This window comes from Martes martes (assembly GCF_963455335.1).
Source record: "Martes martes genome assembly, chromosome: 1".
Lineage (NCBI taxonomy): Eukaryota > Metazoa > Chordata > Mammalia > Carnivora > Mustelidae > Martes > Martes martes.
In genome coordinates, this window is record NC_137888.1 from 155361123 (window position 1) to 155389016 (window position 27894).

The 27894-nt window shown below is 38.9% G+C and overlaps 1 protein-coding gene across 3 annotated transcripts in view; it reads left to right on the plus strand.

Moving 5' to 3' along the window:
• Positions 1-7780: 7780 nt before the first annotated feature.
• The window catches only part of SNRK (SNF related kinase), a gene marked incomplete at its 5' end in the record, with an annotated part of 57541 nt that continues 37427 nt past the window's right edge, over positions 7781-27894 (plus strand). Inside the window, 5 exons of one of the 3 annotated variants that reach the window (XM_080820600.1) lie at positions 7781-7870; positions 10994-11043; positions 21146-21207; positions 24501-24626; positions 24722-25195. In XM_080820600.1, the coding sequence (XP_080676726.1) occupies positions 7781-7870; positions 10994-11043; positions 21146-21207; positions 24501-24626; positions 24722-25195 (802 nt within the window). Of the gene's footprint in view, positions 7871-10993; positions 11044-21145; positions 21208-24500; positions 25196-27894 lie in introns of all 3 variants that reach the window. The other 2 variants (XM_080820598.1, XM_080820599.1) reach the window with 2 other exon arrangements.

Sequence of the window (27894 nt, forward strand, 5' to 3'; positions counted from 1 at the left end):
CACATGCAGAAAAATGAAATTGGACTATTTCCTTACACCACACACGAAAATAGACTCAAAATGGATGAAGGACCTCAATGTGAGAAAGGAATCCATCAAAATCCTTGAGGAGAACGCAGGCAGCAACCTCTTTGACCTCAACCGCAGCAACTTCTTCCTAGGAACATCGCCAAAGGCAACAGAAGCAAGGGCAAAAATGAACTATTGGGATTTCATCAAGATCAAAAGCTTTTGCACAGCAAAGGAAACAGTTAACAAAACCAAAAGACAACTGACAGAATGGGAGAAGATATTTGCAAACGACATATCAGATAAAGGGCTAGTATCCAAAATCTATAAAGAGCTTAGCAAACTCAACACCCGAAGAACAAATAATCCAATCAAGAAATGGGCAGAGGACATGAACAGACATTTCTGCAAAGAAGACATCCAGATGGCCAACAGACACATGAAAAAATGCTCCACATCACTCGGCATCAGGGAAATACAAATCAAGACCACAATGAGATACCACCTCACACCAGTCAGAATGGCTAAAATTAACAAGTCAAGAAATGACAGATGCTAGTGAGGATGCAGAGAGAGGGGAACCCTCCCACACTCCTGGTGGGAATGCAAGCTGGTGCAACCACTCTGGAAAACAGTGTGGAGGTTCCTCAAAAAACTGAAAATAGAGCTACCCTATGACCCAGCAATTGCACTACTGGGTATATATCCTAAAGATACAAACGTGGTGCTCCGAAGGGGCACGTGCACCCGAATGTTTATAGCAGCAATGTCCACAATAGCCAAACTGTGGAAAGAACCTAGATGTCCATCAACAGATGAATGGATAAAGAAGATAAGGTATATATACACAATGGAATACTATGCAGCCATCAAAAGAAATGAAATCTTGCCATTTGCGACGACGTGGATGGAACTAGAGGGTATTATGCTTAGCGAAATAAGTCAATAGGAGAAAGACAACTATCATACGATCTCTTTGATTGAGGAAGTGGAGATGCAATGTGGGGGGGTTGGGGGGAGGTAGGAAAAGAAAAAATGAAAAGATGGGATTGGGAGGGAGACAAACCATAAAAGACTCAATCTCAAAAAACAGACGGAGGGTTGCTGGGGGGAGGCGGGACAGGAGAGGGTGGTGGGGATATGGACATTGGGGAGGGTATGTGCTATAATGAGTGCTGTGAAATGTGTAAACCTGGTGATTCACAGACCTGTACCCCTGGGGATAAAAATACATTATATGTTTATTAAAATAAATAAATTAATTTTAAAAAACTCTGAATATAATGGAATTTATTCAAACAGATAAAAAGCACCTAAGAAAAACCTATAGCAAATATCATAATAGTGGGAGACTAAATGTGTTTTTGAGAACAAAGCAAGAATATCTTTCATCAAATTTTTAAAAAAGATTTTATTTTTATGTAATCTCTATACCCAATGTGGGGCTCAGACTTACAAACCTGAGATCAAGAGTCACGTGCTTTACTGATGGAGCCAGGAAACCCTAAGAATTAATCACTTCTATTGAATAACATACGGTAAGTTATAGGCTGCCAAGAAGATAAGAAAAAGACATTAAAGGCATTTAGACTGGAAAAGAAGAAATAAAACTGTCATGGGACACCTGGGTGGCTCCGTTGGTTAAGCACCTGCCTTTGGCTCAGATCTTGATCTAAGGTCCTGGAATCAAGTCCCACATTGGGCTCCCTGTTCAGTGGGGAGCTTGCTTCTCCTTCTTCCTGTTGCTCCTCCTGCTTGTGTCCCCCCACAAATAAATAAATAAAATCTTAAGAAGAAAAGAAAAGAAAACTGTCTTTATTTGCAGATTATATGATCCTGTATCTGGAAAATACTAGTGAATCTGAAAACACCAACTGGAACTAATGAATGAGAATGTTGAAGGATATAAAAATCAGTATTTTTATTTTCTGATAATGAATAACCTAGAAATATGACAGTAGCAGTAAAAATCAAAATACTTAGAAATAAGGGTAACAAAAATGTGTAACACCTAAAAACTAAAAAACATTGCTGACAGAAATTTTAAGAGATCTAAATAAATGGGGTGATATACCATATTCATGAACTGCTAAAACATTATTGTTAAGATGGCAATTCCCCCCAAATTTATCTATACATACAACACAACTCCAATAAATCCCATCCTCCAAAAAAACTGTTTTTTGAAAATTGACAAGCTGATCTTAAAGTTTACATGGCATTGCAACATACCTAGAATAGCAAAACAATTTTGAAAAAGAACATAGTTGGAGTACTTCTTCTGTACATTTTCAAAAGTTACTATAAAACAACAGTAGTCAAAGACCATGTCACAGTGGTGTAAAGATAGACATATAGATCAAAAGAAATGAATAGGAAGTCCAGAAAATCCTTTAATTTATGGTAAATAGATTCTCAATGAATGTGACAAGGCAATTCAATTGGGAAATGATACTCTTTGACAAATGGTTCAGGGGCAACTGACTACCAATATGCAAAAAATGAATTAATTGACAATGTATGTAGACACTTACTTTATATCAGCATAACAATTCAAATTGGATTACAGACTAAATTGTCAAATTGAAAACTAGAAACTTGAAAAAAAAACACAGGAGAAAAATCTTTTGCTTTGGCTCAGGCAAAAATTTCTTAGATATGGGGACGCCTGGGTGGCTCAGTTGGTTAAGCGGCTGCCTTCAGCTCAGGTCATGATCCCAGCGTCCTGGGATCGAGTCCCGCATCGGGCTCCTTGCTCCGCAGGGAGCCTGCTTCTCCCTCTGCCACTCTGTCTGCCTGTGCTAGCTCTCTCTCTCTCTCTCTCTGACAAATAAATAAATAAAATCTTTAAAAAAAAAATAAAAAAAAAATTTCTTAGATATGACATCCAAAACATGATTCATAAAAGAAAAATTTGATCAATTGGAATTCATCAAAATGCAAAACTTTGGCACATCTAAAGATATCATTAAAAATATGAGAAGATAAACCACAGCCTGGAAGAAAATATTTGCAAGTCATATATCTAATTAAGGGATTGTATTGGAAATATAGTAAAAAATGCTTAAAACTCATTAAGACAAATAATCCAACTAAAAATGGGCAAAAGACATGAATAGATCTATCACTAAAGAAGATATATGAATGACTATAAAGCACATGAAAAGATGATCAACATTGTTGATCATCAGAGAAATGCAAATTAAAATCATAGTGAGATACCTTTACACTTTTACTAGAATAGTGATAACCTAAAAGTCAAATAATGCCAAGTGTTGCCAAGGATGTGGGGAAACTCGAGCCCTCATATTCTGATGTTGGGAATACGAAATAGTTAATCACTTTAGAAAATAATTTATCACTTCCTTAAAATGTTATGACATGACCCAATAATTCAACCCAGCAATATACCCAAGAAAAATGAAAACATGTCCCCATTTAGAGCTTGTATAATTATTTATGGCAGCATGATCCACAATAGCAAAAATGTGGAAATAAAGTATAATTTATCCATATAATGGAGTATTATTCAGCAATACAAAGGAAAGAACTGATAAAACTACATGAACTACAACATGGATAAATCTTAAGCTAAGTGAAAGAAGTCAGACACTATAGACTACACATTATATAATTCTATTTATATAACATTTCTAGAAAGGCAAACCTATAGAGATAGAAAACATTATTGGTCACTGAGGACTTGAAATTAGAGTGTGATTGACTATATATGCACATGAGAAAACTTTTGGGGAGAAATGAAAATATTTTAAAAATGGATTAAGACAACTTTATAAATTGATTAAAAATCAATGAATTACCATGTATTCTGGGTGAACTTTACAATACACAAATTAGACCTCAGTAAAGTGGTTAAAATAAAAATTAAATCTCCCAATTTTAAAGTGTTCACAATTAATTCAAATTCTTAAAAAGATCTTTGTGAAACAAAAAAAAATACCCCAAGTGTGTGGTGTAAGTCCTTGGGCCGCCCTCTTGAAATGTCAGGGCCAAGTGGCATGAATAGAAATTTAAGTGAAATAAAATCCTTGTTTTCTAGGAGTTGAAGATCCAATGGCAAAAAAGGGGAAAGTAAACAATTACAACAGCTAAAGATAAATGCTCTAAGTGGGTTGTGCAGGGAGATATGGGTTGAGAGAGTCCTTGGCGCTGACTGGGTGTGGGCTGAAGCACCACAGAGGAGGTTGGACGCTACAGTTAGGTCTGAAGCATGAGTAGGAATTTAGGAGATTGCAATGTGGGAAGTAGGGAAAAGGGGCAGGTGACATTTCCAGGCAGAGGGAACAGAATCGGCAAAGTCTTGGAGGTGTGAAAAAGCAGCTCCCTTTGAGAACTGGGGAGGCTGGAGATGTGGTGCACATGGAGAATGGAAAGAGCAGGAAAGGAAGGTGGGGGCCCCATCATGAAGGGTTTGGCAGGCCATGTTAAAGTTTTTGGACATGAGATTAGGAAGGAATTTACTTGTTGGAGAACACGGGCATGCTTCTTTTGGCCTAAATTAAACTTTGTAAAGATTGGCAACATCATATTGTACTCATATGTACTCAAACATATTCATTAGTATACCACTTACTGGGTACCAGGCACTGTTTTAATACTTTAAATAAACTCATTTAATCCCATCAACAGTGGTTTTCAAACTCTAACTTGCATCACAATCACCACAATTTTTGATTTAGTACATCTGGAGTGGAGCCTGAGAATTTGCATTTTGATTCAGTCCCTGGAATAAGCTGATGCTGCTGGTCGAGGGAGAACACTTTGAGAACCATTGCTTTACACCAAGTTTACCAGTGGCTTTATACCAACTTTAGAAGAAAGGTATCATTATCATTGCCATCCCAGTGTTACAGAAGAGAAAACAGTTAAGCAACCTGCCCAAAGCCATGTAGCCTTAGTGATAGGGCTGGGATTCAATGTCAGGCAATGACTGCCGTGTCTCCTAGTTCACGGGTTGCAAAAAAATGGGGTTAAGGGCTGGCATTTTCAATTTGTTTACAACTATCAAAAATATATTACACACACACACACACACACAGAGGTTGGTCTTAACTGACATCTGAGATACAAGACTAAAACATGTTGATGCCAACGGGGTGGTAAGAAAGACTTTGAGGAACTCTGTGGGCCATTCCAATAGAGTATTATTTTGATCCTACTGGGATGAAGCCAGGATTTAGAAATGCACGAGTATCAATGTATAAAAATGACTAATTAAATATGCAAAAGAAAATCTTTAAATACCATGTCACAACTCAAAATTGAACCGCAGATGAGTACTTAATATCTATTATTTTAAATAGGTTTATTTAAAAAATTTTTTACAAATTATGAAAACTAACAATATCTGGAGAAGATCATGTGATGCTTTGTGTGTGTTTGGGGGGGGGGGAGGGCATCCCAAGATGAAAATTGCAATTCTTTCAAGAATGTGCTTGCTTTTCACATCTTATCTAATTTGTAGCATCTCCCTGGTTGCCTTCCAATAAACAACTTCTTCCTTAAATTGGTGGCATTATGTTTGAGATCTGAATCACAGAGACTGTAATACAAACCTGCATGCTCCATCTTGTCGTTTTGTAGAGTGCTGTATATCTAATTAAAGCTTCTTACAGGTCCATAAAAAGACCTAACATTAAAAAAGCAGTCTGTGTTGGAGGAAGCCCCTGGGAAGATTGGAGGAGGGTTTTCTTCATTAACAATAAACATATTTGCTTGAATTCAAAGTTAAGTAATAACATATTAATTTGCACTTGAATATTCTTAAATATTGCCTAAGCATAATCAGATCATGTTACCACATTTATGGTGTAGAACTGAAAATGGGTCATGTTCTTGCCAGCAGCACTCCCGTTTCCCAAGAAACAAGGGGAATGAATAAATGATTTACCATGTGGCCAGTACTGACTGTATCCCTGACTTTATTTGAATCAATTTGTTATTCTGTTGCTTTTCATTTATTGTTTTGCTATGCTTATGTCCTTGTTACCTTATAGATTTTAGTCAAAAAATGAGTCGCATGGCAACAATATAAAAACTGTTCTGCAAGGGCTTACCTTATTATGGCCATTGTTTTGTGGTTACTGTTACATCTCAGGGGCTATAAGCCTGGTGGCAGAGGCTATCAACTACTGGAATTCCCATGGGAGACCATTAGAGTAGCATTTTTTTTCCCTTTACAGGGTTCCTTAAGTAGTGCTATCTCCCTGAGGGGGAAAGTGCATGGTCTTCCAACTTTTCAGTAATAAAGGACTGAATTCTACAAAGGAGCTATTGCTTAACATATGGCTAGAGTTAGAATGTCAGCGTCAAAGTGAGATTTTTCTTTTACGATCTTCCTAAATCAAAGTGATCCCAAAATTGGGTTTTGACTCATCCTTAAGGGGTAGAGTCCTAGAGCCCAAGGCTTTCCCCAGCCAATGATTCATCACTCCATGCTAGAGCATTAGGGTAACTGGGAGTCCCCCTTTAACAAAAAACCTTAAGTTATCACCCTGAGAGTTTGCCCCTCCCACAATCGACTCTTACTTTTCAATCTTCTTCAGACATGCAAAATTGATGCTATGAAGAGAGTCTGGAAAAACAAACAAACAAAAAAACAAACCCTGACATTTGCAGGTCAACAAAGACATTTGCTAAAGCCATCTAGATTTCTTTTCTGCACCCAGTCAATCTAATCAAATTTGGAGCATCTAAGCAGCTTTTATTTGTATATTTATCTTTTCTTGTGTCCTTCTTCACTAGGTGTTTTTTATTGGAAGGGTGGAAAGAAAGCAGAAACAGAAAGGGAAAAGCGGGTTGGAGAAACCTGGCACCTGGCTTGTTGGCTGTCCCTTTCAGGCAACTCAGAGAGCTGATTAGCCATTCCAAGACACTCTTTCAAGGGTGGGAGTCAGAAGGCCCCCGCGCCCGCGCCCCCAACCCCCTACCGTCGCCTCCAGCACCCCTCTCTGGTTTTGGCTAAGCTCCCTTCCCGAGACACCTGGCTTGGTGACCATGCCGCTGAACCATCTAGTTAACCACGGTTAATGTCTGCTGTTTTGAATCCCGGACTTCATATGCTTTAATATTCTCCACGACCTTTTGCCTTTCCAAGCGGTTTCCAGTGGAGGCAGCTAACTGATGGGGCCGCGGTAGTGTCTCCCGTAGTAGACCTTTAAAGCCAGCGCCGCATTCAGATGGTGGGCTTTTTTCCTTTTGTTTAAATAGCAACAAAATCAATAAAATTCCTTCAAACTGGGTTCCCAAGGAATAAAATTGTAGGAAAAATAAAGAACATGTGCATATGAGTATATATATATACATATGAATGTATACTTAATTTTTCCCCTCCCCGTGCTTAAACTTGGGCGGGAAATGTGGTGAACCTTTAGAAAGGTGAAGTGCTTGCTGCCCTTAGCCCGAGCTCCAGGACGCAGTCAGGTGCGCACGCAGTCCCTCCCTCCGATTTCCCCCGACAGCTCGCGCTACTCTTTTAAGCCATTGTCCCATATCCCCGGTGCTTCCTCCTTCACCGTCCCCTCTCCTCGGGCGCCTCGCCTGCTTCCTACCGCCAGCCACAGCCAAATTCGCTGGGGTGAAACGCCGCCAGAATGCCCTCCAGCCGCCCGCGGTCCAGAGCCCGCAGGTGCCGTTCGGCCCCGCCCTCCCCGCGGCCCCGCCCCGGCGTTGCGTCACAGTGACGCGCGTCCCGCGCAGGCGCAGCTCGGCCCCACCCCCCCTCCCCGCGGCCGGCCGCCCGCTCGGTATTATGATTAGCGCTGGGTGCGGGGATTCGGCGGCCGGGAGGGAGTCGTCGGCGCCGCGGCCGCTGCGGACGGACGCCTGCCTGCCGGCTGAGGTAGGAGCGAGCGCGGAGCGCGGCTGGGCGTAGCGACCGTGGATCTCGGTGCGGGCCGGCCTCCGCCGCCTGGTAGCCTGCGCCGTTGCCGGGCTGGGAGTCCGGGCCGGGGAGCTCGCCGCAGGCGGAAAGTAAGTTGCGCGCTCTGCGCTCCCCGCGCCGGCCGCAGCGCGGGCCCGGGAGGACGCGGAGCCCGGGCTGCGGCGGCCGGAGCCGGCGCGGCGGCGGCGCGGCCTGGCGGCGGGGCGGCGGCGAGCCCGACGGGAGCCGGCACTGCGGCGGCCGGCCGCGGGCTCCCGGAGGCCCTGCCCTTGCGGCCGCGGCCAGATTGCGGCACCTCGGGAGGTGCCCGCATCCCCGCGCCCCGCCCCGAGCGGGCCGAGTGCGACGCCGCGGGGCCCCCGAGGTCGGGCCACGCTCCCCGCGCCCAGGTTCTCTCATGGGGTGTGTGTTCTCGGAATGTGTTTCCTTTTTCAAACGAATCTGGAGATTTGGCCGCAGCAAGGGGGGGTTCCTTGGTAAAACTGCAGCCTTACAATAGAATAGAGATATTGTTGCTGTAGAGAAAGGGCATCGGAGTAGGGAAGGAGGAGCAGTGCCATTCCCGAGGGAGAGCTGGAATTCCCCCCGCCCCCCAACTCCCCCCCCCCCCGCCCCGATCGGGAAACCTCCGTTCTTTTCCATAGTCATCGCCTGTTGATTGCTTTCTAGACCATTTTGCAAAAACCTTACTGCCTTTCACTTGGACTTGGGATCTAGAAAAGTGACGGTCTTATCCTGGGGAGTGGGGGGGTGGGGTGGGGATCCTGGAGCTGTGCTATTCCTAATAGTTGAATCCGATCCGATCCGATCCGATAGCTTCTTGGGAAGATCGGTTCAAGCTTAGTAATTGGGGAGAATTTAACCGCAGGGTTCTTAAATCTGTAGAGGTCTAAGGATATAGGACCTTTCACTCTGTCAGGTTACTTTTTTCTCTTTTTAAAAATTGAGTGCATTCTCAGTCTTAGATGCGGGTGGTAAAGCTGATTTAATGAGTTTCACATTTTATCGGGTTTTAAGGTGAAGCATGGCTTACATGGGACTGCAAATATCCTGCTGAATTTTCACCAAATTTTTGTCAAACATCAGATGCCTCAGTTGGGGTTCCTTGTATGGGGTTGGGACACTGTCTCAAATCAGCCTAATTTATCAGAATGTATATTAGTGTACTTTTAAAGCCAGGGGCTGTCAAGGTTTATGTAATCAGTTTGTTAATTTATAATCTTGTTACATTGCTTTCCAAATTTATAAAATCATTCCCTTAAGGAAATCTGTCTTCAGCGTCTGCTTAAATATTTCTTTTGGAATTGGATTCCTGAGGAGGAATGTACTGTACAAGTGGTGATTAAAGCATACTAATTAGACAAGTTTCCTTTAAAAAAAAAAGTATTGATTCTTTTATCCAACTAGCTTATTGTCCCTCTTAAGAAAACATGGCATGCCCATTTTACAGAACAAGAAATGAGAGAAATTACATGACATTCCCAAGGTCACATATTAAAGCAGTGTAGTAGCTGAAAAATTAAGTGCCCGATGCTAACTTCTCTTACATCTTCAGGGTTTTCCAGGCAGGGAACTTCACCTTTCTGTTTTTTAAATATGCACTCTCAGTTTTTGTTGTTTTATTTTATGCGTAGAAATGGCTCTCACCCTATTAATATTTTACTATTTAGAGTAAATTTTTCAGCATCGTTGCAGTAAGATCAGTTAATTTAAAGCATACAAGAACCCAGAAGTTATCCTAATTTCTGTTTTTCTAGAACGGAAATATAAATTGGGACTTTATGTTCAAATTTAATCCCATAATCCTCAAATGCAGGCTTTTATATGTCCTTATTAAAGTTGAAGGGCTTTCATGATATTTTTACTGGTCACAGGAAATACTGTTCATCTAAACCTTACTGTGGGTGTTTCTGTCTTATAGAAAGTGAAACTAAATGGGGAAAAAAGTTATTTATTCTTGGAGATAATTGAGCAGCCGTGGTTCTAAGCACTGGTATAAATAAGGCATGATGTCTTCTCTGTAGCAGCTTGTCTGAACCTTAGAGCTCACTTAGTACACTGCCCAGGAAGGAAAGGGCACAAGTGAACTTTCCACATGGCCAGAATTTTAGGAATTAAAAACATAGATGAGGAACTCTAAAGACATATTTTAACTGCGTGCGCGGTTTTCTTAACAGCCAGAGGATGGAATTTTTAGCCAAATGCTTTTATAATAAAACTATTACTCATAATTTAGGTACTTCTAGGTGTATGACTGTGCAGGTAAATTCTTAGAGCAACTTCAGTGGAAAAGTTACTTGAGTAGATTCTAGCAGTTTTGAAAATAAACTTAACCTATGATCATTTATTCATGGCGCCTTTGTGTGTCTATTTTCAGGGCTCTGGGTTCAAGGGTAGCAATAGAAAAATGAATAAAAACCAGTTGCTACCTCGAGGAGCTTATAGGCTGTTGGGGTCACTGAAGTAAACAGTAACAGTAGAATCCAGCAAATGCTGTGGCAAGGCATAGGCAAAATCCTGCGGAAGCACAAAGATGGGGGCAAGGAACAATCTGATTTGGGAATGCTTCACAGAGGAGGTGACATTGAACACATCTTAAAGTACAAGTAGAGTTCCCAGGCAGAGAAAAGGGGAAAGTTCTCAGAGGGCTCAGGGAGGATGAGAAGACAGAGCTACGTGATGGAGAAGGAACTTAGATCCAAGTGGATGGAAGGGAATTGAGGAGGTAAAGAGAGTACAGCAGTTCTTTTCTTTTCTTTTTAAGAATATGAAAAGGAAGGAAAAGGAATGGGGCAGGAGCTTGGGATGGGAAGGGAAGTTTTTCAGTATTCTGTTTTTGTTTGCCAAGAGCTGGTGTAAAATCTGTCAGACTTAATAGCCTCATGAGAGGCTGTGGATGATCTGGAGCTACATTATTCACACTGGTGGATGGTTTCCTCATCTGTTTTTCTAGAAGTCTGCTTTGGGTTGAGGCCTTATATCCCATGAGAAACCATTTCTTGCTGGTTGTAGGGAAGGACCCTGTCTAAAGAGGATTCCTGCTGTACCTTGCCTGAATTTTTATTTCTCTGCTGCTTCCAGAGCCTCCTGAGATTCTGCTTTGGCACCTCCAGCATTTGGCTTCTGCTCAGGTAGGCTCTTCCTTAACAAATCAGGCTTCTTTCTCTCTCCTGACCTGTTGTATTGTACCCTCCAAAGTGCTGTTATGTGGCTGTTCAGCAGTTACTTCAAAGTCATTCACAGACCATGTGCTGTGATGTTTTAAGCCAGGCTCGAAGCAGGATTGGGTACCTACATACATATCCCCTCAACTACATATTGGCCTGGAAATGTAGATTATGAAGTCTGTGCTCCAGATATGTGGGGTACAGGTCATATAAATGGTCCGATCCTAGTCCCACTGGGCCTCAGTTGCTCATTGGTCAATGTGCAGTTATTTTTCTCAAACTTAAAAGACTGTTGGCTCCTCGAAGGTAGAGCCCACTTCTTTGATTTCAACATCCCCAGATGAGCTTAATGCCTCATGTGGTGTCTCGATGAAGAAACTTCAAAAAATCTAAACTTATTTTATTGGTTTTATCAGCCTATTAATAGACGTACGCCATTTTAATATAGCTGGGCTAAATTTGAATTGTTTTTCAATCATAGAATTTTGGAACTAGAAGCAAATCTTTCATTTGATCCTGGCATGTAGTAGATGCCCAGGAAATGTTTGTTCCTGTCCTTTTATTTCTGGTCTGAGTGAATGGCACCATTTGCTACCGCTCTCCATTAGAATCATTCTGGATTTCCTTCTTTGCTTCGCCCCCCATGCATTGAGTTCTGAGATTCTACTTTCTAAACGTGTCTCCTTGATTAATCCTCATCACTGCCCACATACTGGCTGCTTTCATTTTTAGGTCATTAAGTGATCATTTACCTGGAGATATTTTCAGTTGTCTCTTTACCTGTCCCCCAGCTCTAGTCTTGCCCTGCCAGGTTGGTCTTCACTTTGCTACTGGAGTGGTTTGTGTAACTGTCATCTCTGATTGCCATTCCTCTGCTCAGAATTCTTCTTTGGCAGCAGTGGTGGCTACTGCTGCTGCTGCTTCTTCCTCTTCTTTAAAGATTTTATTTATTTGAGAGAGAGAGAGGGCACACAGGCACGAGTTGGGGGCAGGGGGAAGGCAGATGAAGAGGGAGAGGCAGACTCCCCACTGAGCAGGAAGCGATCCCAGGATGTTGGGATCATGACCTGACCTGAAGGCAGAAGCTTAACTGACTGAGTCACCCAGGTGCCCCCTTCTTAGTGCCAGCTTTCATTTGTTCCTTTAATAATATGTATCTGTATATTTTGGGTAGATGCTGTACTCAGCAGGCTTTGGGATACAGAGTAGAATAAAATGGACATGGGGCTTACACAGACTGAAGTTATCATTTAGTTGAGTGGGGACACAGATTATTACTCATGTAATTATATAACTGCAGTTGTGATAATGGCCCTGATGGGAAGGAAATGGCACTGTGTGAGTGCATGGGAGCTGGTATGCAGGGGTGTGGGAAGGGGAAGGACACACTTGGGAGGGTGACTTTTCAGCTGGGCCCTAAAGCCCTCTGGTAAGGGTTTGCCAGATCCAGGGAATTGCAGCTGATTTGCTTGGAATACAGGGCCCTTTGGGTATCTGGCCCCTGCCTTCCTGTCTGATCTCATTTCCTATGCTCTGTATGTATTACTGTCCCAGGCACACTGAGCTCTGTCAGGTGTCTTTTCTGAAAAGCCTCTTCCCCATCGTTGACAATTACAATTCTTAGCTCAAACAAGGAAATGCATTTCTCTGAGATGCCTCCTGTGAACTTCCCAAGGTAGGTTTTGGGGAAAGAACACCTCTTCTGTTGTATCTGTCCCTGTAAGAGATTATACAGACCTTGTGGCAGGGATCTTCCTGATATGTCTAGTAGAGGCATTTAAGGGCAGCTTGATGGGCCTTTAGGGGATATCAAAATAAGGTGGGAAACTAAGTATATAACCCCTCTCAAATATCAGACTCTCCTGGGAGGAAAGCCAGTTCTGAAAAGTTGGGGGGAAAATGGTGGATGACTTTGAGCCTCCTTGCATCTTGCTAATATATATTATCCCACTTAGCCTTCCTAATAATAACTGTCTAAGGTGGTGATTATCTTTGTTTTATAGATTAAGATGTGCCTGTTTGTAGAAGTTGAGGAACTTGCTGGGCTCCAGGTTCTGGGGTACTCTTTCTACTGCACTATGATGCTGCTGCTCATGTTGCTGAATAAATGAATTTTGATCATTTTAAAGTACACCTCTGTGGTGAGGATATAATAAAGTTTGACCTTGTGGTAGTTTGAAATGCTGAATCTTAGGATGCTCTCTCCTCTCCGATGTTCCCTCCCCCTCTCTGTACATACCTCTTAGGCTATTATGTTGTCTTTGTATTGCATAGCTCGGGATGTCTTTATATTGCATAGCTGGGGAAAACGTCCAAATTTAATACACATTCATCCATGTTGGTTTTTCTTTATTAGAGAAGTTATGTTTTAGACAATGTAAGTTTTACCCTTATGGTATAATAACGTTCATCTCAGCCTTACAACAGGATACTAACAAATATTCATGGTGAGAGTATGAAGCTAGAACATAATGTATCTCTGGATCTCTTTATATAATAGTCATAATACTCTGTAGCCTTTTGTTTAGCAGTGGACAAAAGCAGAGCAATTGAATTTAAAAGTAGAGTTTAGCTTTCTGTTTTAGCTCATTTTCTACAGGTGAAACAGTTTTTTTTTATTGGCATAAAATATTTTGAGGACTATTGAAGAAATTTGGAATGAGAATATTCATACATTCTCCGTTTCAGGGCTTGTTTTTGTCCTTTGCGCTCCTGTTTTATGTGTATTTGCTAATCCTCTTGTGAAGGAAAATGCTTTTTCAGAAACAAATGGAGAAAATGTAATTTGCAAAGTATATTAAAATTGCATTGTGGGAAAGGATATAATTTTTAAGCAGAAAATAGAAACTTCCTAAATTTATCTGAATTACTTGCTTGGTGTTGGCTGTAGCTGTTCTTGCCATCACAAAATTGTATGTAAATTCTAAGGTGAAGTTATTTTTAAGGTGCCATTCCATTTTTACATGATCGGTAAATATCTGTTTTTTGAATAGTTATTTGCCTGTTACTTCCTTTCTTGAAAAGCAGTTTCAAAACCTTTAATGGAATTGTTTGTTAATAATGTTTATTAAGTGGTGCTAGGGAATTTCCTCCATTTAATTGATTGCTGGGCTGGGTAGCTAGCATAGCATATCAGAATTGGAAGAACACAAGAAATGTCAAAATTGATTTATTTTAGTGCTGTTGTTTCCCTGGGAGCTAGAAAGGCCTAGGTAAATGGGAGGCATTGTATTGTTGCAGGAAAAAGTGGAGGGCCCAGGACTCGGGTTGGGGAGAGGACCTGGAGTCCAACCCAGGCACTGCTTAGCTGGGTGTAGGACTGGGGCAAAGGAAGTCCTTATCCTCTTTGGCCCTGCTTTCTTATCTGTGAAATGGGTATGATATTTCCATTATATTGCTGGTTGTGTGAAATAAGTGATGAAACAAATACAGAGTTTAGTACCAACATAGATTCCCAGTTATTACATTGTTTACCCTTTTGAGACCTGCATTAATAAAAAACTGGAATTCTAAAATGAACTGTTGTGGTATGGAAGACATTTTTGAAATTTGAAGTGAGACAAAGTCAATTGTGGTTTGTTTTTTTTTTTAATGGGACTGGATGCATTTCTGTGTACATGTATTTAGGTTTGTAGTAGGGTTTTAGGAAGGTAGTATGGGTATAATGAGAGCGTTCTAATCTAAGTCAGAACAAAAATTGGTGTTTTATGGAACATTAAAGTGGACAGTGAACTTTTAAAATTGGTTTAACTTCTCTAATGACGTTATTTCTATGTTGCTTTCATGTTGCTACCCAAAGAGTTTTCCTCTTCTGTTTAGACCTTATCAGATATGTGATTAGAAGCTGGTTCTGTGCATTTTTATCTTTTTAATGACACTTTAATTAAACTTAAATGTAATTCAGAGATATATAAGTGGTGAACTGAGTATGACACGTTTTCCATTCATTCGTTTTGAGAAAGTAAGAGAACATCATAGTTGCCTAGGTGGTGAGCCAGTAGGTATTTTTCAGGATCAGCCTCCTTAACCTTACTAACTTATCTCATGTCTATCCCAAGTCATAACTTCACCCAAGCTGATGTTCTCCTTTCCGAGGAGGTTGGCCAGCCAGCCAACTGTGTGCTCTGCTGCCTTGGTTTTTCCCACTTTTAGGAATGGCATTCCACTGCTCCCTCTTGAAGGGTAAGCTCCGGTCTATGGGCTACCCTGCCCTTGGAAATCCTGCCTTCTTTGTGTCCTCTACTCTTCCTTTGGCACACCTCACCCAGGTTAACCTGTATAGTTATTTAACTATTTATATGTAGATAACTTATTTGTAAGGTTATAAATCAGTTGTGTTCTACACAATTAGGGCTCAAATATTTGCTAATGAAAATAGACTCTGCTCCTGTTCCTTTCTCAGCCTGAAGGAATTGCATACCTTGTCCCTCACGGGAAGCAAAATATTTCCTTGAATATGTCTTGTTTATTAAGATGAAATAAGTAGGTTTTAGACAATATATTTTTAGGGAAGTTAGTCTTTTCATAGATCTCAGTGGAAAAGTAAATTGAAAATCATATACAAAAAAGTCAAAATTTTAATAAACTATCTTTTTTAGATTATAAAAGCAGCACACATTCATTGCCAAAAATTTGAAAAGAACAGGAGAGCATAAAGAGAAAAAAATTCTATAATCTTACCAACTTAACATTTTGGTATTTTAAAAATATATATGCAGACAAATTATATGCTTTTTTTTAAAAAAATTGAGATCATGCCATGAAATTTGGTGTATGAATTTTTTTAACTTAACATTTTATTGTGAGAATTCCCCCGTGAGATTAAATAGCCTCAAAATAGGACTGCATAGTGTTAATGTTAGGTGTACTGTGATTTAATTGTTTTCTTATGCAGATCTTTCGATTATTTCTGATTTTTTGAATGTATAAATATCATTGAACATCGTTGACTATAAAAATCTTTATTTCTTTAAGACATAATCTAGTAGTGAGATTATTAAATCAAGGATAGTAATTATTGTAAGGCTTTTGATATATGTATTGCCACATTGCTTTTCAGAAATTTCGGAAATCAGATTTTCAGAAATAAAATAATTTGCTGTCTCTCTTTTTTTCTTATGGATCATGAATTTACTGTTGTGTCTAAGAAATCTTTGCCTAGCTTAGGACCACAACATATTTGCCTCTTTTTCTTCTGCAAGTTTTCTAGTTTCACGTTTTACATTTAGAGATATTACACATTTCCATTTAATCCTTGCATGAGGTGTGAGGCATGTGAAATAATTTACAGTCCTAACAGTGTAAGAGAATCTCAAATGATTTAGTCTTTTGAGTCAAAGTCAGTGTAATGTTAGGTACCAGTATTTTTGTTCATAGATTAGTTTACTTTTTTCTGTTCCAGTATTCTTTTTTGACCATTTTTTAACAACCATCTTCATCACAATATCAGCAGGGAAAGAAAAAGATGACAGGAAGTGAAAATGAGTCTTGATAGCTTTAATAAAAGTTTGGAAGATTTAGATTATTAAGTTTTTGAATTCTCCAAGCTTCCAACTTATATTGTCTTCCTGGCAACAAGGAGTAATTGTGGGTTAGCTTTATTTATTTTGGAGTAACTTCTACATACCAGCTTTTGCTTCAATCATTATTTGTTTGTTATGCGAGCACTTTGTATCCTGGCTGTCACCAGAAATGGTGACACACTTAGCATTTTTCATCATTTTAACAAGAGGCAGATTCTGTTTAGGAATTCGAACTTAATATCTGTCTGCACTGCTGGCCTGGGTTTTGTGTCTTGGATGTTAACCCCCTTTGCTTTACAAATAATTAGTACTACTCTACATCAGTTAATAAATTGCCTGACTCCTGGATACATTAAAATTCTGTGATATATCCCGGACCATTGCTTGTTTCACTTAGAGAAAATAAAGATTACATAAACCGACGTTTCATGAGATCAATCTGCACTGTTGACCCAGTCGCTTCCTGGAGAGCAGAGCAGTCCTTTCAGCCTGCCATTCCTGGTCACCTCAGTTGCCCCCAGTCCATTAAAATTGGCTGCTTAGAAGAAAACTTAATAGAACATACTTTAGGAGGCAGTTATCTTCCCTTGGAAAATACTTTCCTAGACATTTGGAGGTATAATTTTACCTCTTTGGACATTTCTCATAATAAATAATTTAACCTTTGGGGTGCCTGGGTGGTTCGGTTGGTTGGGTGTCCCCCTTCGGCTCTAGTCATGATCCCAGAGTCCTGGGATCAAGCCCCGAATCGGGCTCCCTGATTAGCAGTGAGCCTGCTTCTCCCTCTCTCACTCTCCCTGCTTGTATTCCCTCTCTCGCTGTGTCTCTCCCTGTCAAATGGATAGATAAAAATCTAATTAATTAATTAATTAAATCTTTTAATTTGTAGTTCCTATCTTGAGTCCATTCAGTGAGTGTAGCCTTATAACCACATAATACTACATTGATAACCACGTGGTAATATTCAGCCAATCCAGTGAAAAGCTTTTGATCCTTCCGTAACTTAGGACCTCTTGACCTATTTGTGGTTTCTTTGTCTTTGATTTATAGCTTATGTTGGTAACTACCAGGGGGAAGAGTGCTATTCTAGAAATGTGGAATATTGTTTATTTTGGATAGTGGGAAGAGCAGTGGCAACTGCATGTAGGATTGTGTTTATTTTGCTTGACCATGCGGTTGTTGATATTCTCAGAGGATTTAGTCTGCTGTCTTCCTTTCAGCCTATGGGTATTGTTGACATTTTAGTGGTAAGATTGGGGTGGTAGTAATCATTGGATGAGTGTTTCTCTACTTCCATTAGTTTTTCTATAAACATGCAGTTTAGTATTTTCCATGAGTAAAAATTACAGTTTTCATTTTTGGTGTTTGTAAAAGATACCAGATAATTTCCATATGTAAGAAGCTTAAATGGCGATTTTAGTGTGGCTTTGCAAAAACTCATCTTCAGTTATCTGTATTAGAGGAAGAGCATTGACACAGATTTTTTTTTAAGTACTTAATTTGGGGGGAGATTTTTGCATATTTAAATATTGGTGGTCTGATTTTAGGAACTTTGTAGTATCCTAAATAAAATGTAGAGAAGCACATTGTCCTTTTTGTTCCACTCCTCTACTTTCTCATGCCGTGGATTGGCCGTGCAGAGCTACCTTTGTTCAGTGTGCTGTTTTGTCCTCCCCTAGAGGTGTGGGTAGGAGACGTTTGTTTGGTATACAGACCACACTACAGTGGTGATGTTGTCAATGAAAATCTAAAAGTGAATTTTGACAAGAATAACAGGGTGAATTCCAAATTGACAGTAGATTTAACAGAGGCTGGTTCTACAACTGTTTTCAGCAGCTTGCAAAATGTGTGTAGGGCCACCCACACTTCCTTCCTCTTCTCCAGCCACACCCGCACACTTCAGTTTGCTTCTCTCTTTAGTTGGGAGAACATCAGTATATTCTTGCAACATATACTGGTGGTTGTTTCTCAAACATGAATTTCTGTATTATAAACACTTTTGACTAGTTGGCCTGTTTCATTTAGGTCCAGCCCAGTTATATGCATGTGTGAACATATGCTAAATAAGATTGCTTTAGAATAGTCTAATTTAGTGGTTTTGCTCTTTTAAAAGATGGAGTCTTTGTTATGTAGTCATTAAAAATACTGATTTACAAGAACTCAGTGCATGAGAAAATGTTCATTATATACAGTAGAGGAAAAGGTAGTCTCAAACTTCATATATAGTATCTTAGCTTTGTAAAGAAACGTAGGTATAAAGAATATATACTAATAGTTAAAGAGAAATGATGTAGATGAAATTACGGGTGATTCCCCCCTACCCCGTGTTGTGCTTTTCTGCACTTTCCGAATTTTCTGAAGTGAATTGTATCAACTTGTTTTGTAGAGAGAAATACTTTTTAAATGGTTGTAAACTTTTCTCCTTCTCTCTCTGTCTGTGTCTCTTTATATTCCATTTTATTAAAAAAATTTGTGTCTGGGTATATATTATGTGTAGAGAGAAATACTTTTTAAATGGTTGTAAACTTTTCTCCTCTCTGTGTCTGTGTCTCTTTATATTCCATTTTATAAAAAAAATTTGTGTCTGGTATATATTATGTGTAGAAAATAATTGGGAAGGAAGGCTGTGTATCAGACTGTTAATAGAGATTGTCACAGAGAGTAGGATAATGGATGATCTGTATAAAAAATTATTTTTGCCAGTTTATATGTTCTAATTGTATACTTTCCTATATTGTACAGGTATTTCTTTCATAACTTCATAATAGAAGCAAAATACTAAAACGAAAGTGATATATCAAGTGGAAAAAGCAGGCTACAAGATATAAAGTTATGTATAGAATGATCACACCTTTGTAAGACAAAATAAAGAAGAAGCTGTATATAAGTATTTGCAGAAAGATCACCAAAATATTGGTAGTGCTTATCTTCAGGGGTAGGACTATGGATGCCTTTTTATTCTTTCTACTTCCTAGTCTGTATTTTCCAGATTTTCCGTAAGAATATATTACTTTTGGGGGAAAAAATGTAAAGGAGCATTTAATTCTTTTTGAAAAGGTAGATTTGAAAGAAAGTCATCTTGATACCATTTTAAAAACAAATACTTGGGTTTTATGTGATGTTTTATTGAAAAATAATCAGACTTTGATGCCCAACTAGAGTTACTCTTTTCTTTATATTATGGTCGTACATCAGTCATTTTCAGTTTAGTTTATTTTAGTAATGTACTAAAGCAGCTCAATGAATTCATTCTCTTGAAGTAGGGTAGAAGAATTTCTACTTGGATGAGGGAGTATACCATTATTTAAAACCATTGTTTTAACAACGATAGCTAGTGTTTCCTGTGTACTCTGTGCCAGGCTTCACTCTGAATACTCTTCCTGTACTAACTTACTTAATTCTCACTCTAACCTATGAAGCTGTACTCTTACTATTAACATTTTTTCATGAGGAGGCTGATCAGAGAGACGTCAGGTCTTGCTGAGGTCCTGTGGCTAGTAATAGGTGAGGTGGGATTCAGATCCAGTCACTGGCAGAACCAGTGCTCAGCCACACTGCCTGCCCTGCCTAGAGACTGGATGGTGGAAAGAGAGAAGCAAGCAAGGGTAATGTCAGGAGCCACCACCTCCCTTGGAGCTGAAGGAGCAGGTATCATTCTAGCGTTTGTAGGTCTCTAGAGGTGGCCCTGTGCCCATGACCTTGCTGGCCCTCTTTGTGAGCTTAATGATTACCTGGATGCTCACCTTTAATGTGTAAATTGCCTTGGCCTAGTGTGAATGTTTAGGCCTTTCAGTATTTGTGGGATATTTCAGTGTTATGGAAAGGACTGTAAGGGCACCTCAGCCAAGTACTCTTCACTGTGCCACAGACTTAGATGTCTGTGATCTGTTCACATTTTCTGTGTTCATAGTGATAGTTCTTCTTTACTGTTGAATGGAAAGCCTCTGGTGTGAAGGTGTTTCGTGTGTTCTCAGATGCTGGAATTTTAATTGATTTCTGCTGGCCTGCTAGAAGATCATATGTTGTAAAGGTTGCCCTCCCTGGCTGTGGGAGTGAGTGTTGCAGGAACCGTCAAGGGTTCTTGCAGGCAAGCTGGGCTTGGAAACTAGGCTGGGCAGGATTGGGGCTGCCTGCTGCTGCTGATTGGGCAAGTCAAGCCTCATTGTGCCTAGCTTGCAGGCTCTTAGTGATGATCCATGAAATGTGGATTTGGTGCCTGTTTTACCCGGGAAACATTCAGAAAATGGCAAATCGTCTGTTGTTTGTGATTATTATTTCCTCCTCCTTCTAGTGGAACAATCTGTCTGATCGGGCTACCTGGAACTATCTCTGTGTATCTGTTCACTGTTAACTTCTGTTCACTCAAGATTCTTTGAATGGGTTATAATTCACAGAGGGGAGAGAGATGGTGGGAGAGGAGACAGGGTCACTATAAACAAACTTGCCCTTTTTATATGTTTGGATCCACCTTTGAGATGTATATTTTGACTTTAAGCAAAGTTAAATAGAACTAAACTAAGATCTCCTTCTGTATTTTCTTTTAGGAAAAAGAAGCAACTAACAAAAGACAGTGGTAACAAGGATTATTCAGTGTGCGGTTTGCAGGGTATGTGCTGGAGCCATCACAGAGTCACCTGTGCTTTCTATAAGCCACATGTGCATGTTCGGCATTGATGTTCAGAGTGACTTGTGGCATTGGAAGGTCCTCAGAGATCAAAGACAATTTAGTTATTCCTATGCCAACACAAAATGCACTCGATGGTGGGGTTGCACAGTGGGCTGGTACTTAAAGAAGATGTTCAGTCACAAGGATATTTTTCCTTCCAACCTTCAGATAATCATAACATCCTGTTTTTAGGTATATAATTATAGTTTCATAGACCCTGGAAAGGGATATGTGTACAAAACAAAGTAGAAAAAGAGTTTCTTAATACTGGAAGTGATCACTATTTCACTCCAGAGTAGTCTCATTATGAAGAGACCTTTTTAGATTTTTTCCTCATGAACTCTTTAGTAGATTAAAAACTCTTTTCATTGTACCCTTTTGCTGGCACAGTTCTGGGAAGAGAAACCTCAGAATGTTAGTTGTAATCGTTTCTGGGTGTCGGAGACCCTAACAAAAGACTGTCTTTCCTCATCTGTATACACATTTGTTACTTTAGAAATAAGGCAAAATTGAAACTGGGAAAACCTAAGTAATTTAATTAAAATAAAATTAAATTCATATTTATTCCTAAAATCTGATTTTTCATATGCCACTTATATGCCACTTTATATTTTTTATATGCCACTTTATAAGAATACATCTAAACTAAAGTGATAGATGAAAAAACAAATATTGTATAACCTGGAGGCGACCTGAAATTGTTTTGAAAGCTTAAGTTGCATTTACAAGCTTGTACAATAGAAACGTAGACTCAGATAGAATTTTAAGGATAATTACTGCCCTTATAATTAATCAAAATTAGAGATTTAAAGATAGTTTTTTGCCCCCTGGAGTTAGCTTAGTGTTTCTATTTTTGAAGATTAAATATGCCTGAATTAAACTTTCTTTTGGAGAACTGCTGTCCCATTAAAGCAAGATCTTTTCACTCAGATTTTCCTGTTAATCTCATCATTAAAATTAATAGCCCAGATGATGAGATAATATACAGTATGGAAGAAATTTGCTTTTTCTCCAACACTTGTACATAGTACTGGCTTCTTATTTTAAAAATCTTTATAGAAACAGGATTAATTTAGTTTGGTTTTGAAATAAGTTTGTAGAAACAGTGTAGTATAGTTAAAAGCAGAGACTTTGAGGTCATGTAGCCCTAAGTTCAAATCCTAGCTTCTTTACACACTGGCCTGGTAGCCAATGCCAAGTGAGTTACCATTTCTATGCCTCAAAATGTGGCTAATAATCCCTATCTCTTAGGGCAGTTGTAAGTATTAAATGAGGATGACATAAAGTATTTGGTATATGAGTGACATATTGTACTTAGTGAATGGTAGTTAATATTTATATTTACAGTAATTGCTAAAATATAAAAAAAAGCATTAAACATACTAACATTGGCTTTTTAAGCTCTCTCTGTATATATATATACATATATTTTTTTTTTCAGGTGACCTCAGATATGTGTTTCTGATAATTTCAATTTGCATGGGAGAGTGATTTTATTTCTTCTTTTATTTTTTTTCTTTTTTTTTTTTAAAGATTTTGTCTATTTATTTGACAGACAGAGATCACAAGTAGGCAGAGAGGCAGGCAGAGAGAGAGGAGGAAGCAGGCTCCCCGCCAAGCAGAGAGCCCGATGTGGGGCTCGATCCCAGGACCCTGGGACCATGACCTGAGCCGAAGGCAGAGGCTTTAACCCACTGAGCCACCCAGGTGCCCCTATTCCTCTTTTAAAGTTGGTACTTTAACTCTCTAGATATTATCCTAAATATAACATCATTTAGAGTGGTTAAATGCTTATAAGGAAGGTGAGCTTTGAAATAATTCAGTTTAAAGCTTAGTTGTAGCACTTTGATTCATTTTGCACAAATATGTACAGTGGGCTTTTAATAAATGTTAGCTTTTCTTCTTTTAAGCAAAAATGAGATTAAAGAAGTGTAATGCTAGAGCTTTAAAATAAAAAAAAGCCACCTCATTTTATGTACAATTTACTTTTTTGGGGTATTTTCAATCTAAGCAGGAATAGATAAATGTAACTACTATTCTGTTTCTACTGGAAACATGCAATAGAAAAGGTTTCACAGAAGGAACGCTATGTACTCACAGGACAGAGCTAGTCTTGGGAGATGGCTGTATTCTCCATTGGATTTTGCTATAATTCTATTAAATTTTGGTCAGGAAGAATAATAATGGGAGTTGGATTTGTGAGATTTAAGGTGATATCTTAATTTGTATAATTTTATAAGAGCCTGTTTCTGTATTTAGAGTTTGTAAAGGTTTAGAATTTTAAATGCCATGTGAGATATGGTCTTTAAAACTGAATGGTCTTTAAGATGGTTTACGAATGCATGCTTGTTCATTTTTGAAATATAATCAGATCATGGTGGGTTATGTTTGAGAGTTGGAAAACTAATAAAGATAAGCATAACTGGTAAGTACAAAGAGTGAGTACCAGTCAGTCAGCAAACATATATTAAGCACCTACTGTGTGTCAACATGTTGTTCTAGGCACTAGTGTGATAAGAAGAGCAAACAATTGCCCTGTAAACATTTTGAAAAGAAGTTGAATTTCAGAATTTAATAAACTGTTGATTACCTGTTGTATGTTAAACACTGTTCAAGGGAGGTTAGAAGGGGGAAAAAAAAAAAAAGAACCTTAGAGTCCTCAGAACTTCACAGTCTTAGGATGGGGATGGCGTATACAAAAACCCATGGAATAAGACCACACGGGGTCCAGAGCTGCTGTTGGAGATACGGAGTAGGAAAGGTCATTCCAGCTGGGGGGGTTAGAGGAGGCCTCACTAAAGGGATCTGTCTGTGCTTACAGGAAATGGTGCTAGCTTTGGAATAACAGGAAAAAGTTGCCGAGTTTCTGTCCAAATGTTTATTTTGTTTTCCCTTTTTTGTCAGTTCTTGCCTTGTTTTTTAAGACACTAAATGAAATTACTTTTGTAAGATTTTTTTTTAAACATAGTTTATCAAACTTGCTAGTTTTCTTATTTCTGACATCACCAAAAACTTACTTCAACTAACTTCTTTCAGTTTGCAAATTTTAATATGGCATTTAAATTCTCAGCCTTTGTAACGTAAACCCAAAATATAGAGATTGTATAAATGGCCCTTACTCATTTTTTGTCTCTGTTTACTTCAGGCTTCTCTTAAAACTTAAAAAGAAAGAGAGAGAGCTATAAGAGAAAAAGCTACAGAAACTTAATTTTGTTTCTCCTCTTCTTTTGTAGATGTCCATGGCGACATTGAAAATGAATTCCTTATTTTCACCAGATATTCTTATATGAGAAGATCCGTTTCAAAGAGTCTAGATATTTTTCCTTCTGTTGGACCAGCATGGCAGGATTCAAGCGAGGGTATGATGGAAAGATTGCTGGATTATATGATCTGGATAAAACCTTGGGTCGAGGTCATTTTGCAGTGGTTAAACTTGCCAGGCATGTCTTTACAGGTGAAAAAGTAGCAGTAAAAGTTATTGACAAGACAAAATTGGACACTTTAGCCACTGGTCATCTTTTCCAAGAAGTGAGATGCATGAAACTAGTGCAGCATCCCAACATCGTACGCCTTTATGAAGTTATTGACACCCAGACCAAACTATATCTTATTCTAGAACTTGGGGATGGAGGAGATATGTTCGATTATATAATGAAACACGAAGAGGGACTTAATGAAGATTTGGCTAAGAAGTACTTTGCTCAGATTGTTCATGCCATATCTTATTGCCATAAACTCCACGTGGTTCACAGAGACTTAAAACCAGAGAATGTGGTCTTCTTTGAAAAACAAGGTCTTGTAAAGTTGACAGACTTTGGTTTCAGCAACAAATTTCAACCAGGGAAGAAGCTCACTACAAGCTGTGGATCTCTTGCATATTCTGCTCCAGAAATTCTGCTTGGTGATGAGTATGATGCACCTGCAGTAGGTAGGTAACCTCCTTCCAGTATTTGCCCACTTGAATTCCACCAGCTAGAATGTAGTTGATCAAATCGGTGGTTGTTTATCTGAAAATAATTTCTACACTTGATCTTAGCCAAAAGGCCGAGAAGCGATATCTGAAAATAATTTCTTAAGGGACTTTCTTAAATGTGTCTTTCTTTTTTTTTTTTAAAGATTTTATTTATTTATTTGACAGACAGAGATCACAAGTAGGCAGAGAAGCAGGCAGAGAGAGAGAGGAGGAAGCAGGCTCCCTGCTGAGCAGAGAGCCCGATGTGGGGCTCGATCTCAGAACCCTGGCATCATGACCCGAGTCTAAGGTAGAGGCTTTAACCCACTGAGCCACCCAGGTGCCCCTCTTAAAATGTCTTAATTAACAGATTTGGTTTCATGAATGCCGTATATCCCTAAAGCTCACAGTCAGTTTGTTTTACCCTTTAGATGGCAAATGTTTAAAGTATATTTCAGCATAAAGAAAAATGAGTAAGTTATCATTTAAGGTAACCATCATCTACTCATTGTAATTCTTTTGAAGGTCTGAGTACGTTTCCTATCTTCTTAGAGTCTTCTGGTAGTGCCCCTAGTCAGCTTCTTTCTGTGTATATCCTTTAACAGTCATTAAGACTTATATTGGAAAGGTGCTATGAATATTAAAATACATTATGAAGAATTTGGACATGGGAATCATTTATTAGTTGTGACCTCGAAGAGTGCACTTGATCTCTCTGCTTTATTTCCTCATCCATGAAATAAATTGGATCAGATAGAGGTATCGCATCCTATGTTATCATGTTTACCATCCACAGAGACCTGTGGGGCTGTTATTGTCTGCCTCATTTTATAGGACAGGTAATTGACATACAGACATCCAGAATCTTGGTAGCCGTGGGCATTTCCAGCTACCCTCTTTCCACTCCAGTACATTATTGTGTTCTCTCTTGTGATGAGTTATCTAGTTGGGGTAGAAGTGTTTATTGCTTTTCAGCTTATGTCAGTTTTGTCCCTTGGGATCGTATCTGTTTTGAAGGTCATATGAGAATTTGTTTATAATTTTTAAGGATTTGCTAAGTTGAATGTGTAGTCAGCTTTTACAGTTTTTAGTTTAATTTTGAAACAGTATGCCCTAATACTGTATGTATATGATATCATACTTCATAAATAGAAGTCGTTTGAAATGCATGTTACAGAATATGAAAGACACACATTGAAGAACACATTGAAGAGTGCTGATTTTTATACTGAATATTCTGTACACCAAGACACTGCTTTTCATGTTAGACTCTGTTCTGGAAAAGAAAGGGTTATCGAATGGTTCCTGCCCACTACAGATAACAAGGTTTCACTGAAACTTTTCATTAGAATATTTGAGTCAGAGATTTTTGATGAGTGGAGCAGGCTAATCATAAAATGAAGCCAAGAATTAACAGGAAACATAAATGTCCGAACATGAAAATGATGTTTAACCTCACTAATGACCAGGGAAGATAAAATCATGATCAGATACTGTTTCATACTTTTCACATTAGGAAAAATTAAAGTCAGACAAATCTAAGCATAGGTAAGACTATAGGTCATTGGGAACTCTTCTAGTATGTAGAAGACAATTTGTCAGTGTCTACTAAAGTTAAAGATGTACACAATCCTGAAACCCAGCAGTTCTCTTCCTGTGTGCACACCCTAGACTTGCTTTCACTCGTGTACACAGATTTTCAAAGAATGTTTGTTTGACAGCATTATTGTGTATTCATCAGTAGGGGAATACATCATTTCATATTCATATGATGGAATTGGTAAAAATTAATGAACTATGTATGTCGTCGTGGCTAGTGTTCACAAACATACTGTTTAAGAAGATCAATTCGGTGATAGTACTTACAGTATTATAACATCTATGTAAAATTTTAAACAGACAAAGCAGTGTTATATTGTTAGGGGGGTTGCTCGCACATGTAGTAAGGTACTAATGAATGCATGAGGTTAAGATAGTTACTTCTAAAGGGCAGGCATACCTAGAGTGTTTCAGCTGTGTTGGTCATGTTTACTTCCTGACTTGGGTGGTGAGTACCTAGGTACTCACTGTAATGTTCTCTCTCTCTCTTTTTTTTTTTTTTTCCTTAAGTATTGCCTAATAAAACTTTAAAGTTTTTAAAAAGGAAAAGAAAAGTGTCTGGGAGGATGCTTACCAGTCTGATAAATGGTTGGTGAAGTATGTATTGGGTGGAGTTCATGAGTAACTTTTCTTATTTGAATTTACTTTAATTTTATGTAATTGTGTGATTGAGATAACAGAATTGCTTTCAAAAACAAATGGACAGTTACCTTTCTGCTAATGTAGTGCTAGTTTATTGTGCCAGAATCAGTCAGTGATTTTTCACAAATATGTAGTAGAATTAGTACAGAGATTAAAATCTGTCCTTTTATTAAATTACCAGATGTTGCTGAATTAAACAACTTTGGTTCAGTTTTATAAGTGTTTTAGAGTCCACTGGTCCTTAACATTGACACTTGGTTTAGGGATCATCTGCTATTTTCAGAGTCAGATTTTGATTTTATGTATCAGCTGCACTTCTGTTTTCTTTGGCGTTACCTTTTTTTTCACTGTTACTAAATTTTTCCAGGATCTTTCAGGTTCCCTTTTCTTTCCTTTTTTTTTTTCTTTTTTCTTGAATTGAAAGCTTTTTTTCT